The 18377-nt window shown below is 40.2% G+C and overlaps 1 protein-coding gene across 2 annotated transcripts in view; it reads left to right on the top strand.

Moving 5' to 3' along the window:
- Window positions 1–2656: 2656 nt before the first annotated feature.
- The window catches only part of ISA1 (isoamylase 1), a 138434-nt gene continuing 122713 nt past the window's right edge, over window positions 2657–18377 (top strand). For both annotated transcript variants that reach the window (XM_088957540.1, XM_088957541.1), the window contains exons 1-2: window positions 2657–3410; window positions 6447–6629. In XM_088957540.1, coding sequence (XP_088813666.1) covers window positions 3015–3410; window positions 6447–6629 — 579 coding nt within the window. In that variant the 5' untranslated portion in view covers window positions 2657–3014. The remainder of the gene's footprint in view (window positions 3411–6446; window positions 6630–18377) is intronic.

Here is an 18377-nt window from a genome sequence, read left to right on the forward strand (position 1 = left end):
TATTCCGATTCCAACTGTTTGGTTGAGTGGAATCGGAATCCCATTCCCATTCCTGCTGGAATGACATTCTTCTATTTGAGGGAATGACTATTCTCTTCCCCTCCTTAGGGAATAAAATCTCATTCCTGTTGATTTTAATTCCTATTCTCATTCCTATCTGAACCAAACAGATTATGGGATTTGACCATTCTGATTCCAACTATGAACCAAATGGACCCTAAATTAGATATTTAACCTGATGGCTTCCAAGAATAGAAAGGGTAAAGAATCTAAAGAAGTTATTAATTGTTATGTGCAACTGTTAGTAGAACAGGACAGGAGTGCTAAGGAGGAGAGAATGTAGCTTTCAAGTTAGTTAAGAAGAGAAAAAATAATATTCCATACATTAGATTTTTCATGTTTTAAGATGGTAGCATGTAGACCTTTGACATGGCAGAGAGCATTCTCAAATGGATTTTGGGTAGCTAGCGCTAAAGCAAGAATTATGCAACTAATTGCAGTTCACATATACTCTTCTTGCTATTAGCAAGTGTTTACCCACTTATTGAACATGATCCATGATTTATGATTCTAAATAAAGTATTCTCATACATGAAAGCAATTCACAATAAAAAAACCTTTCAAGTTGTATAGCTCATATACTCTAGCTGCTATTGGCAAGCGGGGTTTTAATTAATTAATTAGTTACGGTTTTAATTAGTTAATTAATTAAAGGTTAACATAACATGGTGCAACCTGAAATATCTAAGCTGGATTAGTAGCAAAAATAAAATGTCTGAATTTTCTATGATGTTAAACATGTTTTGTTTTTTATTTCATTTTAGAAATAATTAAAATTTATAATATCCTATGAAAAATAGATCCAAATACATATATTAAGTAGGGGTCTCCATGGGGCGGGGATTGAGGGACCCGGGGAAATTTCCATCCCTAATAATCGTCGTTATATTGTTAATTTCTTAGATGAACAACATTTTTATTTTCTTATTGTATATATTTTTAATCTTATTTATTGTCAATTAACCCCATTTGTGCCTTTGTAGCTGCCAAGAGAAAACTCTACGAGAAAGTAGCAATTAAAAGATGAATAATGTTTACCCAACTAACAAAAGTGATTATCCACTCCCTAAATTTCTTTTTTTTTTGATATATTATTGATTAGAATAATTATCATGTAATCATTTAGTCTTTAAAGTTGTAATAATTTTTGTGCATTAAGATTATGAAAAAAAATCTAATATTAATAATGTTTTTATTGATTTTGTTTTAAGAAATTATATATATATATTCGCAAAGCATCTGAACCAACTCAACGATGTTCAGCTCAACCCTCCCAAACTGGCACTTCCAGGAGTTGAGAAATTCAGAAAGCTGTTAAGTCATGTATGGTAAAAAACCGTAAAGCCCAAAATAGATTTACATGAACCAAACAAATTAATTTTTCGGTGAAACTATCTTAGCTAGCTTGCCTAAATCTGTTTAGTTAATGTAACTCAATCAACATAAAAAAGCCTTCCAAACAGGCCCTTATACTTGAGAGGGCTAAATCATATCGTTTGGCTTGCGGAAGGTGGGCCTCACATGGACAGCTAAGGGTGAATCTTGGGTTGGTTTGAGTGCTGGGCCATTCAAATTTTGACAAAAAGGCCAAACTGTTTGGTCATTTGAAGAGCTGTCTAATTCATACATTGCAAATTGGTAATCATTGATCATTTGAAGTGCTATTTTACTTCAGTCTCATGAATAGCTTATTTAGAGCAGTTGAACCAGCTTTTGCCCTCCCAAACAGGTCCTAAACAAGCCAAAGAGATTATTATCTTACATCGGACCACGTTTTGAAAACCAAATCCCAAATCAAGGCATGAAAGGTTTTTTTCGGTTTGTTAAGGTGCAGTTTGGCAAGTCTTTTTTGAAAGATTTTTCAGTAGATCCCAAAAGATGATGTAAGCTTTTGTATAAGATTTTAACAATCTAAAGATCGTTCGGTTAATGTGCGATTTTTAGGTTTTTTTTTGCGTGGAGATACAATAAAAAATTGAAAAGCTCTATTTGGAGCTTTCTGAAAATAGTCCAAAACGGAATTCACATATATTTTAGTGTCATTTTTTAGCGATTAGATCTTTTTTCAACCAAACGAAAAAAAATCTAAAATGTGGGTTGCCAGACTTCTACAACAGCCTCTGCAGAAAAATGTGCCAAACAGGGCCTCGATTTGACCTCAAACCACTAAAACCGGAAACCAAAAGTAATAGATTCACCATCGAACGGGAATTGGTTCATTTCATGGTTTCCGGTTCAACCGGGAAGTGCTGCCCGATTTTACATTGCAGAATTGATCGTCCATCCGTCGTAAGTCTGGTCCAAACCTCCCGACAAGACAAAGAGGATGCGGACAAGCCTGAAAGATAGAACGAAAGGAGCGTTTCTGGTATGAATTGCCCACGTGTTCAAAAGCAAATAGCAAGACTATTTTAATATCATAGCCCTCACTGCACAGTAAATTAGTCGTCACTTTAGCGGGAACATATTTCCAAATTATAAAAGATTTTAAATTATTTGCCTTCCCTGTTAACAAATGATAGGATGCCACGTGTCTAAAATATTACGAACAGACAAAACGAGACAAACAAATTTCATGAATAAAAAAATAATAAGTATCCGTTTCAAGTTCCCAGCTTCTACGATCTTCGATTCTTCTGTCCCAAATGTCCAAATTTTCTCTGTTTTTGTTTTATTTTTTCCCCATTTCTGAAGCATAAATCGATCTCTTTTTTTGCAGTATGTAAGCCCTAGATTGCCTATCTAATCTCATGAAGTTTCCACCGGTTCTTCAGTTCATGCGTTCCCTTCTTTCTCTTTACCTATAATTTTGTAATTGGATCGGCTTTGTTCTTCGAGAATTTATTTCTTGCATGTATAATTTTTCTTCGTGGCTTGTTGGCATTGTTTTTGAGTCTGAGAACTTTGATCCTTGGGTGGGTGGTGAAGATATATGATCTCTGATTGGTTTAGCAATGGAGTTAAGGCAGAGTGCTTCGTACTTGGTGTTTGCTCCCATGTGCATTCCTTGGGGTGCGAAGTGGAGGGATGTTCAATTCCACCTGAGATTCCAGAGGAACCCGGGGACGATCTGCAAGAGTGGGAGAAACACTTTGAGTATGACCATAACTGGGAAAAGTTCTGAGAAGTTTGCAAGAACAATGCCATTAATTGTCAATGCAAGTGATGGGAGCACTGAATTGGAAACTGCGGTAGTCGAGAAGCCAAGGTTGCGAAGGTTCGAAGTGTTTGCTGGTAGTCCGATGCCCTTTGGTCCCACAGCAAGGGATGGTGGAGTGAACTTCGCAATCTATTCTGGCCATGCAACATCGGCTACTCTTTGCTTGATCAGCCTTTCGGATTTACAAGAGGTAAATTGGTGGCGATTTTCTCAGTTCAAAGTCAATTTTGTTCATGTATATTGCGATCTAGAAAACATGGCGGCAAAATTTGCCTGGACTTTATATTCGCGATGGTCTCTCATGCTCCCAACAGATGCATGTTAATAACTGTTCTTTCTATGTGTAAGAATTACAGAATTAGAGGCTTCTAATCGTAAAGTGTTACTTAATCCTGATTGTTAGTAACTAATTCTCGACTAGTTTATTGGTAGTATTTTGTATCTAAGAAGTTGTTGAGTTATCTCGTGTCGACGAGTGGTCTTTAAACTGAGCATGCTTAAGATCTGATTTTAACTTTGGCGCTTGAAAGCTGAAGTGGCAGCCAGCTTAACGGCACTCTATAACGTGGTTGTAAGCAGTTTTATCTTGGTACATGGCACAACTTCCAAATATTCATATGGCACATTAACCTCCAAAATTTGGTATGAGACATAAGAATAAATGACATTTATTACATAAATAATACAAAATGTAGTAGAAATAAGAAAGCGTAATTGTGTACTTCTTTTTGTATATATCAGTTCTTCTAATCTTGTTTATGAGCACTAAGTACCAAGATTTTATGCTGATTTCATCTTGGAGCATAGCCGAGATGTTACAAGGAGTGTTGTGTCAGGTGCAAAGTCTTAGTACAACTATACCCCTTAGTTGAAGTGTTATCTGGTAATACTGTTTTAAAGAGTCCTGTTTAATCTAGATTTTATTTTGAAAAAAAATCATAAAAGAAAAGGAAAAACACACTAAGAACTTTTATAGTTTTATTATTAGGAAAAAAGTGTAATTCATAATGTGTTAGTCCATAAGTGGACTCTAATACTCTATACAAGTGGCTAGTCTTGTAGTCCATAAGGTTATCATCAGAAAGATGATGTTGCATGCTTTGTATTTCAGTTGGTTCATCTTATTCTTTTCTTTGATGCTTCCTTGTCACTAGCAATTATTATTAGATTTCCTAATAATAATTTATCTCTGAAGTTAATGATGCTAGAATAGTTGAACATGCTTGTGATGGGTGAACAATTGCTGCTTAATCCTTATTTTGCCAATGAAAATATGGATTCTCCCATATTTGTCAAAAAAAGAAAAGGATTGTGCCATCAACAATGACCACTTAAAAGTTTCTTTTCAAGTTTTTTATTTATTTATGTTTATTTTTTCATACTCCTGAAGATCAGATTTTTGTCTGCAATGACATATGGATAGAATGAAAATGCTTAGAGGAGATAAAGGGAGAACAATAGCACTTAATGCAAGGTAAGTCAGTCTTTGCTGGATGCCATGCTTAGAAGGTAAGGCACAATTGGAGATGCTTCATATGATGATTGGAATTATCATGTCCGTACTCTGTAGTAATGTTACACTTTAGCCGTATGGAATTGAATTATCATAGAACTTAGCAAACTTTGGTGTTTCACTACTCAGTGTTGAATTTCTTCCTAGCTTTGAGAGGAATAAGACAAAGAGGCCCACTTTCTCCCTTTTTGTTCATCTTGATTGCAGATGTTTTAGGGAGACTGATTTATAGAGCTGATTTGAGAAATTTGATAAGGGGCTGGAGGATGGGAAGGGAGGATATACTACTTATACACGTGCAACTTGCAGATGACACAATATTGTTCTGTGAGGGTGGGAACATGAGTTGGATTAGGAATTTGAAATCGGTCAAAGGAAGACAACAGGTTTTGGACCCCCTCACCCTCGGGCTCTTTCTCTTGTGCATCCCTGTTCAAAAATTTAACTCAGCAACCTGCTATTCTTGGTTTGCCCTTCCTTGTTAAAGAGGTCTGGTATAGGCCGATTCCTCCTCGGATTGGGAGTTTTTGTTGGGAAACTTTCCTGGAAAGAATCAATACAAGTGATCTGGTTCAAAGCAAGAGACCCAAGTCTTGTTTATCCCCACATAGGTGTTTTCTTTTCAAGGTGGATGGGGAATTGGGTTACCACTTGTTGGTATCTTGCCAATAAGCTAAACCTATAAGGGATTGGGTTTTCTCACTTTCTTGGGTGTAGCCAGAACCCTCCAATGAATGTACAAAGCCTGTTTTCTCCTTCCTTTTTTACATGTCCAATGAAAAGAGGTAGGATCATGTGGAGGTGTTTGAGACTCTGAGGGCTGCAGTGTGTTGGATATTACGGGAAGAAAAAAACTCAGAATTTTTTCAGAAAAGAAGAGAAACATTGAAAACCTAATAGAGTTGATTCATATTAGGGTGGCACATTGGCTGAAATCTTTGGATTTATTCACAGACTTCACTGTGGATGACCTGTTGAGGAGTTGAAAAGAGATAGCAAGTTCTGCCCAGATTAAAAGGGACACAAGTCCCTCTTGGATACCTCCCCCCTTGGGCTTCCTAAAACTGAATTTTGATGGCAGCAGCCTTGGGAACCCAGGTTTGTCAGGTATTGGGGGAGTTTTCAGGAATGAGGAAGGGATTATTTCAGCTATTTTCTCTGGCCCTATTGGAGAGGGTGACTATAAGGGTTAAGATTTTTGCGGCATTGGAGGGAGTTCAAAGAGCAAGAGACCTGAACATTAGGAGACTGATAATTGAAGGGGACTCAGAGGTTGTGGTAAGATGGATAAATGAAGACAAGACTGCAATTTGGAATTACAACAGCGAAAGGAAAAAAATTAAATGGTTGGCAAAAGATATGGAGATAAAATTCAGTTTGGTGAAGAGATCTGCTAATTCATTTGTGGATGGGCTAGCAAAGCAAGGGGTGATTTGGGATTCTTTGTTTTGGGCTCATTTCTAATCTTGTAATTTTGTTTTGCTGATTGCAGGGGAGTTAAGATAGTTTACCTCCCTCTGTTTGTATACATATTTCCTTTTAAATCTTAATGAAATTCCATGTTATTTATCATATATATATATATATATATTCTTTTGAATGGTTGACAAAAGATATATGTCTGATCTTTTATTTTTTTGGTAGAGATAAATATATCTGTTCAGTCTTATTGTAAATTATGCTTAACTAACCATTTCCATCTACCCCATGCAGAATAAGGTCACAGAGCAGATTTGCCTTGATCCATTAATTAACAAGACAGGGGATGTTTGGCATGTATATCTGAAGGGGGATTTTGAAGATATGCTGTATGGATACAAGTTTGATGGAAAATTTTCCCCTGAAGAAGGACATTACTATGATTCTTCTCGGATTTTGTTGGATCCATATGCCAAGGTCAGTATGTTCTTAATCAATCTCTTGCCGTTAAAGAAATTTAAGGTTCCTTTTGATATCCTGGTGAAGACAGATATTTACTTGCCTTTTCCATTCCAATTTCCTGAGGTTTGTTATAGCATATGCCTTGGGCATCTGCAGACATGAGTCTATGTGCAAAAATATAAGCCACACAGCCTTTTAGATTCTGACCTTGGATTTAGAATTTGTTTGAACTCTCAAACTTTGGAAGTTTTGTTTAGTTTCTGTGTGTAGGTAGAGCATATGTCAGAGAGTTAAGGCTTCTGTAATTTTTTACCAAAGACGGGGAATAAACAAGAGATAATTGAGAGATATAGAGGAAAGAGAACAAAAATAGGAAACATAATGGTAGAGAGGGCAAGAAATAGGAAGAGAGGGGAAAACTTATGAAATAGGAAACATAATGGGTTTCCAAACCCAGATTCTGAGCTATAATAGCTCCATCCCAACTCAAAGAGCTATTAGAGAAAGTCCAGTGTGCTTAAGTCACCTCTGCTACGAGGGTGGGGGCCTTTTGGGTCAGTGAGGATGATGATAGATGTAAGTTAACGTCCCCCAGCTCTTTTCCTTGCCCAGTAATGTGCTCATTTAAGTGAGCATGTGACCTAGGTTTAGAATCGGTCTAGATCTCTGATATGCAAGGACCCCATCTGGTTTGATCAACTGTGGGCCTCAGGTCACCCCTTGGGTCACAACATGGTGCCTTTTCAACTTATTTGACCCACCTTCCTGTTCCTGCCATTGGTTCAGTGTATATTGGCCCTTAGATCTGCATCCAGCAACCCTAATTTCTCTCTATCTATGGAAAACTACCCCTTTGCTTCAGAATGAAGGAACACAATTTCCTTAAATTTTGAATTCAGCCCAGGCTTGTTTCTCATGCTTCCATCCCCTACGCCTGCCACATCAACACTATTTTTTTTTTTTGATAAATGAGAGTAGTTTTATTAATTCAAATAAAAAAATACAATCAGCCTAGGAAGAGGCACGAGATGTTACCTCCCCTGAGGACTGAATCATAAACAACTAAACGTCCCCAAGCCTGAAACACAAATTACAAAGTAGCCCAAAACAGATCTCCCCTTGACACCCCTTGCTTGGCCAGAGAATCAGCCATTGCATTTGCTGATCTGCTGACCCACTGAAACCTGACAGTCATATTTCTTCTCATCCATTTAACTTTCTTTAACAGGTCCCTAAAGCCCCAACAAACTGTATCTGGGCTATTTAGCCAGCCCACTACTACCTTGGAAATCCCTTGTACTGCTGCTAGTAACTCTGCCCTAATCACCTTGACCCACTGGTCCTGAAAAAAGAGACAACATATTGCTGTCTTTATTTCTTAGATTCCCACCAATTCCGGATGGCCCTGGGTTACCTTGGCATCTGCCATCAAAATTCAATTTTACCACTCCATCCGGTGGGGGTTTCCATTCAACTTGTGATTTGTTCTTGGTGGATACTATAGAAGCCACTGCTTCCCAGTTTCTCCTTAAGTCATCAAAGGAGAAATCTGCCAACAATTGTGAAGATTTCAACCATGAGATTGCCCTTGTCAATATGCATTCATTCATTTCAGCAAGACTTCTTTCCTTGCCACAGTGTGCTTCCATAGAAGAAAGCAACCAGACCGAATAAGATTCCTCATTGATTTTCATCTCCACCATTCTGGGTACTGCAGTAGGTTTCACCCCTAGCAGAGTGAAAGAATCTGCGCTAAGATATGAGGTATTCAAGTTCTCCAAGGTTCCGCCGCATTTCAAAGCCACTTAACTGAAGGTTTCTTGAGTCCACGCATGAAATAGGAGATCTACCACTTTCACTTGAAAGCTTCCCAGGTGTTCTACCCTATTTGCACTTGGGTTCCATTGCCCTATCACCACTAATTCTTCTGAGGTTTGGATTGGGAGGATGTGTATTTCCTATCCTAACTTCCAACTTCTTGCAAGCCCTTACCTTCTTGAAATGGATGAAGGGTAAAGGGTCCTTCAAGGTTTAGTTAGCTTTGATGTCTTTTTTTAATCGTCTCCAGTTTTTCACCATCTTGTCTTCATAGACAACATACTTCTTCCTCCATTCCACAAAACATTGATTCGTGATAACACTGGATTCCTCACTTGTCTGCTTCCCCCATTGACTGTTGTTTCCTTGCTTGATTTGCGAATCCTTCAAGCTATCTTCTTCTCTCTAGAGGAATTCCTGTAGGGGTTCTATAAACCTGATCCAATCATTTCTTTGTCTCCCCAAAGGGATACAAATTATCTGTTTCCTTCCCTCCCCAAAACACTTTGTTACTGTGACAAACCAACCTTTAGGGTTGTGTCTAACATTAGCCACATACAATTTCCAGCCCCTTTTCAATGTATCCTTCCATTTTTGTACCTTTCTTGATACCAAAGCTACATGTCACGACCTAACCGCTCCTGTTGGCTAAGTTTTGTGGCATTCACTTGGCCCTCCAAGCAAGTCATCCAAACTGCCTGCCCAAGATCCTTCTTGCTAGGTTGCTTAAGTGTTAAGGACACACAACAAGGCACACAAGAACACACTAAGTAATGTAAGAGGAAAATATTATATTGCACTATGAAAGAAAGCTTACAACTCAAAGAATGCTCTCACAACTTCTATGGATTAGAAGAAGTTCAGGACTGTTATCAGTCTTGAACCCTAATGGATTTCAGGATCGAAGATAAGAAGAAAGGTAAGAGGAAAGAAAAGGAAGAGGGAGGAGGAGCAGTAGAACACAAGGGTTGAAAGGAGGAGCAGAAGCTTAATTGTCTGCCGCCGCCACTTTAATTAATATTTATAGGTTATGCTCATTACATGGAAAGGACAGATCTGCCCTTAGTCTTTACATAACAAATAGAGCAAAAAATAAGACTGAAATAAATAACAACTGAAACAATTAAATGACCAATAGCTAACCCTAGGCAGACTAGAACATCTTCTACCCTACGAACACAGTGGGACCGTAGCTGTGGGGCCCACATCAGTGTTCTCTACACTCCCCCTCAAGTTGGGAATAAATGTTTATCATTCCCAACTTGGATAGATCTGCCTCTAGCTTCTTCCGTGGTACAGCTTTGGTGAGGATATCTGCTAGTTGCATATTGGAGGTGATGTATGGGAGACACACTTCTTGTGATGAGACCCTCTCTCGTACAAAGTGTCGATCAACTTCAATATGTTTAGTCCTGTCATGCTGCACTGGGTTGTGTGCTATATTAATAGCCGCTTGATTATCACAATACAGCATCAGGGGCTTCTCATACTTAATACCCAACTCCTCAAGTAGTGATCTCAGCCAAAGAATTTCAGCCACTCCATTAGCCATTGACCTGTACTCGGCTTCAGCACTGGATCGGGAGACAACACTCTGTTTCTTACTCCTCCAAGAAACCAGGTTACCTCCCACAAGAGCACAATATCCAGAGGTAGACCTTCTGTCATCAACACTCCCAGCCCAATCGGCATCCGTATAGACTTCCACCTTCATGTGGTCATTGTTCTTGAACAATATACCTCTACTCGGGCATCTCTTCAAGTATGCTAGTATTCTTTCTATTGCTAGAAGGTGCGTGGTTCTAGGAGAATGCATGTACTGACTGATAACACTAATGGCATAACTGATGTCTGGTCGGGTAAGGCATAGATATAGGAGCTTTCCCACTAACCGCTGGAACATAACTTTGTCTTCAAGCAGCTCCCCACTCTCTGCACTAATCCTGTGGTTCTGTTCAATGGGTGTATCTGCAGGTTTGACACCTAGCTTTCCAGTTTCAGCCAAGAGATTTAAAACATATTTCCTCTGAGAGACAAAGATCCCCTGTTTAGATCTAGCAACCTCAATACCCAAAAAATACTGTAGTGTACCTAGATCTTTCACCTCAAACTCTTGATGAAGGAGCTGTTTGAGGGACTCAATCTCATGGTTGTCATTTCCTATCACCACAATATCATCAACATAAACTGCAAGTAGTGTCAGTGACGACTCCACCCTCTTGATGAACGATGTATGATCTGACTGGGCCTGTACATAACCGAACTTCCCAAGGGCTAGTCTGATCTGTCGAACCAAGCTCTAGGTGACTGCTTCAAACCATACAATGCCTTATTGAGCCGACAGACCTTCTTACCTGCCTCTGTATCATAGAATCCAGGAGGCAACTGCATGTAAACCTCTTCCTACAAGTCCCCATTCAGGAAGGCATTCTTAACATCCATTTGGTACAAAGGCCAATTGCAGCTTGCTGCAAGAGATAATAGAACCCGAATGGTGGTCATCTTGGCTACATGGGCAAATGTCTCCAAGTAATCTATACCATAAGTCTGAGTGAACCCTTTTGCAACTAGCCGAACTTTGTACCTCTCAATGGAACCATCCGCATTGTGCTTCACAGTAAATACCCACCTGCATCCAACTAGTTTCTTTACTTTGGGCAAGTCAACTAGCTCCCAGGTATTATTTTTCAACAGGGCATCCATTTCAACTTGCATTGCACCTCTCCACTCCAGGAATAATAGGGCTTCTTGCATTGTTCTTGGAATAGGGACATCAGCAACGGAGGTGAGATAGGACCTGTAAGAGGGAGATAGGCGATCATAGGACAAAAACTAGGAGATGCGGTGGGCTGTAGATGTGGTGCAATGTCGTTTTCCTTTACGGAGGGCAATGGGAAGGTCAAGGTCATCTGCAGAGGGTGAGGTAGCAACAATGGAAGTAGTCTCTGTGGGCCCTGGGACTGTAATATCTGGACTTGGAGCCGTAGAAGAGATTGGAGCTGGCTGGGACTGCTGATGACTAGGATCAACCTGCCTGCATCGCCTGTGATAGACTCTCAACTCTCGATCCCTTTGACCACCCTCGCTACTACAGCCTTCATCACCAACTGGAATAGGTAAGGGAACAGCCCCAAAGGTATTAACCTTGTCCTCACTGCACTCCCCCTGAAGAAAAGGACCACGCTCACTACTCTCCCCCTGAGGAGAGACCCGAGAATAGTAGGGTGTCTCCTCAAAGAAAGTGACATCCATAGATACAAACTTCTTCCCTGAGACAGGATCATAACAACAATAACCCTTTTGAGTTTGTGCATAACCAAGAAAGATGCATTTGGAGGCCTTGGGTTCAAACTTGGAGTGATGGGGACCGAGAAGCTGAACAAAACAGGTACAACCAAATGTCTTGAGGGGAATAGTAAACAACTCCTCATTGGGGTATAGAAGGGAAAAAGGAGGTTTCATATCAAAAACCCGAGAAGGAATCCAATTAATAAGATATACCGCCGTAAGGATAGCATCACCCCAGAAGCGAATAGGGACATTGGAGGTAAACATAATACTTCTAGCCACCTCCAAGATGTGCCTATTCTTCCTCTTTGCAACCCCATTCCGCTGAGGTGTATTAGGGCAAGTGCTCTGGTGGATAACCCCATGATTAAGGAGGTATGATGCCAATGGCTTAACAAAGTATTCCTTTGCATTATCAGATTTGAGCACTTTTATCTTGGCATCAAACTGGGTTAGGATCATTTGGTGGAAGTTTTGGGTCAGGGCAGACACCTCATCTCGTGATCGCATAAGATAAACCCAAGGAAACCGGGTGTGGTCATCAACAAATAACAAAAAATACCTGTATTCACCCATAGAAGGAATGTGATATGGCCCCCAAACATCAGTATGCACAATATCAAAAGAACTATTACTCCTTTTATTACTCAATGAATAAGAGTTTCTACAATGTTTAGCAAACTCACAACTTTCACACTTCAACTGAGATGACTCAACAGACTCAAACAAAGTAGGAAACAGACTCTTCAAGGACCGAAAAGATAAATGACCCAATCGGTTATGCCAAAGCATAACCAGACTCACAACCTGAGAAACAAGTAACTTCTTATCCACTGACTCTTCCCGACGAGAACTCTCCCTGAGCAGATAGATCCCATTCGTCTCACAGCCAGTCCCAATCACCTTCTTCGTCTCCAGGTCCTGAAAAACACATCGGTCAGGAAAGAAAGTTACTGAGCAATTCAAATGTTTGGTAATACTACTAATGGAAAGGAGGTTAGTATCCAGTTTAGGAACATGCAAGACAGAGGACAAGGATATAGTATCCGATAGTTTGATATCACCTTTGCCAGAAATAGGGACAAGAGAGCCATCAGCTATAGATACTTTATCCCTACCAGAAGATAAGTGATAAGTAGTAAACAAAGAGGGCAAGCTAGTCATATGGTCGGATGCACCTGAATCTATTACCCAACACGGTTCGGTAGTACCTGGAGCGGAGGCACGATAGGCTAAGGCTCGAGTACCTGAGTGTGCAAAGGCCGATGTGGCCGGAGCTGATGATGACTGCGGTAACTGAGTTGAACTGCCAACTTCCTTCTCCAATTGTATTAGAGCAGCCCAAACTGCAGCTAAGGTCTCTAATGGTGTGCCTCTCGTGCCAGATGAGGATGCTGAATCAGTAGTCATAGCCACATGAGCATTACCCCTTTTATTTCTCAACTTTGCCGGGACCAAATGTGGATGCAGCTTCCAACATGTTTCTTTTGTGTGTTTAGGTTTCTTGCAATGCTCACACACCACATCCCTTTTATCTTTCTTCTTTCTGTCCCTCTCTGAATCACCCTCTGTTTTGGGTTTGACAGCTACCAAGGCAGGTGTAAGCGGCTGAGGTTGCATTATTACTTTTCTCCTGGTCTCTTCACTGTGCACTAAGGAGTATGCCTGAGAGAGGGTCATACTATCTCTAGTCAAAATTTGCTGCCTCACAATATCATATTCTGAATTCAGTCCTGCCAGGAACTCAAACACCCTGTTGTCTCGATGTGCTTTCTATGTATCTGAGCATCTTTGGGACTCTCCCACTCAAGAGTCTCTAAGTGATCAATCTCATGCCACAGGGACTTCAAGGTAGAGAAGTAGACCGACACCAGTTTCTCTCCTTGTTTAAGGGAATTCACCTCACATTTCAACTCATATGCTTTGGCAGCATTAAGGGGTTGGGTGTAAGTCTCTTTCATCACATTCCATATCTCCTTGGCTGTCTTTGCCCATAAGTAATTTCGGCTGATATGGGGCTGCATAGAATTACAGAGCCATGTCATAACCAAGTAGTTTTCTTGGACCCACTTGGTATACATAGGGTCTCCCTTGGAAGGTTCTGCCACACCTCCCAAGAAATACCCTACTTTGCCCCTTCCCCCAATAGCCATCATGGCTGATTGGGCCCATTCCAAATAGTTTGATCTATCAAACTTTACGGTTGTAATCTGAAAACTTGTCTCAGAACCACCACCATAACTTCTGTTCCCAAAACTGCTTTCTGCCTGATTCTTAAACTCCATTTCGGTCAAGAACCAGAAGTATCAAAATTATGGTTACTACAGTCAAAACCAGCACTAGGACTCCCAACCACAGTCACAAAATCAGTATAGAACCAATCTGTACTCACGGTAGATGTGCATGAAACATGTATAAGACTGATCTGAAATCAATAACCACACACAACAGCAACAGTCCGAACTGTTTTCACCCCTTTAGAAGTGTTCGAAACCCCAAAAGAAAACTGAAAAACAGTTTGAAGAGCAATCTGATATGCTGAAGCCAATTTGAGGTTTTAATCAGTCCTAAGAGCCGTACACTCCAGACAGTACCATACAGATAAGGTTTGTATTAGGGTTAATATGAAACCCTAAAACTGATCAATGTTGAGGAGAACTATTAGGGTTTGCCGCAGGGATAAGATCACAAGGTTCAGCCTAATACTAGGGTTTGCCGCAGGGATAAGACAAAACCCTAGAGTGGTTCAGCCACCCTTGCTGGATAGGTCCAACCTATCTTCTCTGATGTTACTTCTCTCAGAAAATAGAAGACTTACAATAGGATGCAGTTCGCTGCCTACCAAGGTTACCCGAACCCTAGCCTTCTCTGATTCTTCCTGATCACCAACTCGCTGCAACTGTGACACTTCTTGAAACAGCTGCTAATCCTCTGGAGATCTCCAAGAACCAGTCAACGAACTCTGCTTTCTCAGCTTCCAGCCTTAGATGGCTCTCATGTGGTCGGCTGGACTAGACTCACATGAGAAGCCCTAGCTCTGATACCAAGAAGAAGTTCAGGACTGTTATCAGTCTTGAACCCTAATGGATTTCAGGATCGAAGATAAGAAGAAAGGTAAGAGGAAAGAAGAGGAAGAGGGAGGAGAAGCAGTAGAACACAAGGGTTGAAAGGAGGAGCAGAAGCTTAATTGTCTGTCGCCGCCACTTTAATTAATATTTATAGGTTATGCTCATTACATGGAAAGGACAGATCTGCCCTTAGTCTTTACATAACAAATAGAGCAAAAAAAAAGGCTGAAATAAATAACAACTGAAACAACTAAATGACCAGTAGCTAACCCTAGGCAGATTAGAACATCTTCTACCCTACAAACACAGTGGGACCGTAGTTGTGGGGCCCACATCAGTGTTCTCTACAGATTGCAAATGGAGGGGACCCCTATTTATACACTAACCCCCTCAAAGAATCCTCTAGAACTATGTACACTTGGCATCATTTAGAAGCACCTCTAGAACATTCTATCTTCTACACTCTTCTAGGGGATGTCCATTCCATAAGGTACAAGAACACTCTAGAGCAAGTGTCAATTAATCCAAACCACTCTAGGGCATTCCACACAAATCCAGATTGTTCCACAAGGTTCTGGAAGGTTGGCTTATGCATCCCATTGGTTGATCAAGTCCTTGTGGCTTTGCCACAATCAACACATTTGCTCGTACGTACGATGCTTTTGACGTGGGCAAACCTTTCCACTTGATTGTGATTCACCTATGGAGTTATCCTGGGAAAGGTGGCCATGGTTTCTGCAATAATCTCCTCAGGTTCCCTGCCCTTTGGATATGTGGCCTACATTGCTTCTATAGCTGCCCATTTTCTCCAATCTTGACTAGTTGCCTGACCCTTGCCAATGTCCTTGCCTTGGCCTCTGTCTTGGCATGTACCTGCATACACAACTTTGTCCTTGCCTTGGACCTAGCTGTCATGTTCTGCTGCCCCTGGTTGCTTGTTCACCCCTGGACTAGATGGGCCCTCATGACTTAGCCCCATGTCTAGTTGTACCGGTACACCCCTTCCACTGTATCAAAATGTATCGATATTTTGAGCCTTGGTTGGATGGTTGAAGGATGAGAAGGTAGAATGGATTCATAGAGATGCCATTAAGAAGATTAAATGGCTAACAAGGGAAATGACAAATAAGAACTCAATGGGTACCAAGGGCTATTAATGGTCTGGCTGATGCATTGGTTAAGCAAGGAACAAATAATGGGCAATTGTATTGCGCTTGTTAAGGATTTTGTGCAGATTTGTTAGGTCTTTTTGTTTATTGTTTGTTTAGATAGTGAGTGGGGACCACAACACTCTTGTTGGAACACTTTGGAGTGATTTTTTATGTAATTTTATGTGTTAGCTGCTCTATATAAATACCAATGGGAGAGGGCAGCAAGATCTGATTTGCTCTCTCTCTTTCTCAATTTCTTCTCTTCTCTTTCTCTTCTTCCACAAGTAACTCTTCATTTCTTTTGCAGATTTTGGATTCAACAAATTCCTACTTGGTATCAAAGCAAGGCTAGGGTTTCTTGGAGTTTATCCATGAAGTCCTAGATCAGTCAATGGAATGAGGAGATAAATGGCTGATCGATCTACTTTAAACTGCCTAGTTCTTGGATTTTTGTTGGGTTCCAGTCACCAAGAGGGTGATCTGTGTTTCGACATCAAAATAAGGAAGAGCTGGAGTGTAGGGGCGAGTCCTAGTCAAGTTGGACTCTTCATTTTTGACTTGATACTAGGCGATCATACTTTTCTGGTTCAATAGGGGGTGATTCAGTTTCTGGTAGTTTTAGAGCCCTTTCGATAGATCAATTCACTTTTCTCTCTGTTGGGAGAAAGTGGAGGAGAGAGCTTTCTCTCTAGGTAGGGTTTTCTTCCTCCGAAAAATCCTACCCTTGTGTGTGAGATCTATATGTTTTTAGAAGCTTTCTGCCTGATTTTTTCTTGTTCTTGACCTGATTGAAGTTGAAATGGAGGGTTGCAGTGCTAAGTAAAAGTCCACTGGTGACCTGGGTTTGGGTGGATGAAGTACTAGTGACTTTTTTGAGTCTAGGATTATTACCACATTAAAATTGGATGGTACAAATTATTTAGAATGGGCACAATTAGCTAAGATGGCTATTGGTGCTCGTGGGAAATTGGGGTACATCACTAGGGAGGAAAAGAAACCTGATACAGATTCCTCCCGATGGGTATAGGAGAATTACATGGTGATGTCCTGGTTATGTAATTTTATGTTACCTCACAATGGTAAATTTTTTTTGTGGGCTAATACTGCTAAGGAGATTTTAGATGGAGTAACTTAGACCTATTCTAAGAAACAAAATGTAGTTAGAGTCCATGCTGAAAACACTTTGACAAGAGATAGATCACTTAGAGATTGTTGTTTGGGAGAGTTCGAAGGATGTAATAACATATCAAAAGTTGGTGGAGAAGAATAGGGTCTTTAAGTTCTTGGTTGGACTAAACCCTGAATTTGATATTGCCAGGCAATACATCCTTTCCAGAGAAAGTGTAACTCTTTTACAAGCTTATGCCTTTGTGCCTAGAGAGGAGAGATATAGGAATGTCATGTTGAGATAGTCTAGGGTTGACCAGTCGGCTATGATTAGTACATTCAAACCTAATCCAAATGGAGATAGTGGGAATAGTGAGATTAGGAGGGAGAATAAGAAGGACTTGGTTAAATGTGGCAACTACTAGAGACTTTTCGGGTCCTCTTACCCAAATCGACTTGGAGTTTATTGCAATGGTAGCAGTCAGAACTGAGTTGGAAAAGTATGGACAACATCTGAGTAAGGACTCAAATGGTTTTAGTTCTTTAGGTGGGCAACAAGGTGTAGGAAACCTAGGAGCTAGTCATATTACTTCCTTTGCTCATATAGTTACTTCATATGCGGTTGTAAATTATGCATCCACCTCAAGTAAGGAAGGACCTCCCTGGATTATAGACTCAAGGGCATTTGAGCACATGACCAATATGTCTACCCTTTTCAGTTCTTATCAGTTGTGTTCTAATAGAGATAGAGTCTCTATAGCAGATGGTTCGCATATTCCCATTGCTAGGAAAGGGATAGTTAGGATGACTGATGGCATTACTTTGACCTCTGTCTTATATGTTCCCAGACTTCATACTAATTTTCTTTCTGTGAGTAGTCCGACAAAAAGTTTGAACTGTTCAGTGACTTTCCTTCCTGGCAATTGTGTTGTGCAAGATCTGAAGTCAAAGAGGATGATTGGGAGTGGTCGTGAAGTGAATGGAGTCTACCTTCTAAATTAGATTCCAAGACATCAGAGCCACCGTGTTAGTAGCAGTAGTAGTGGGTTAGAGTTAGTTTGTTAGATTATGCTTTGGCAAAATCGGTTGGGTCATCTTTCTTTCAGTTCATTGAGATGTTTGTTTTAAAAGTTGTTTTGACTCTATCCAGTTATTTAGTCTACAGTGTGAAAGTTGTCAATTGGGAAAGCATTGTAGAATTCTATTTAACCAAGTAATAAAATAAGTTCTTCTACTTTTGATATTGTTCACATTGATGTATGGGGACCTTATAATATTTCTTCCATGGGTGGATACCGTTATTTTCTTTTATTTGTGGATGATTACACTCG

This window comes from Nelumbo lutea, chromosome 8 (genome assembly GCF_056320005.1).
Source record: "Nelumbo lutea isolate HS-2025 chromosome 8, American lotus-T2T, whole genome shotgun sequence".
NCBI classification, from domain to species: Eukaryota; Viridiplantae; Streptophyta; class Magnoliopsida; order Proteales; family Nelumbonaceae; genus Nelumbo; species Nelumbo lutea.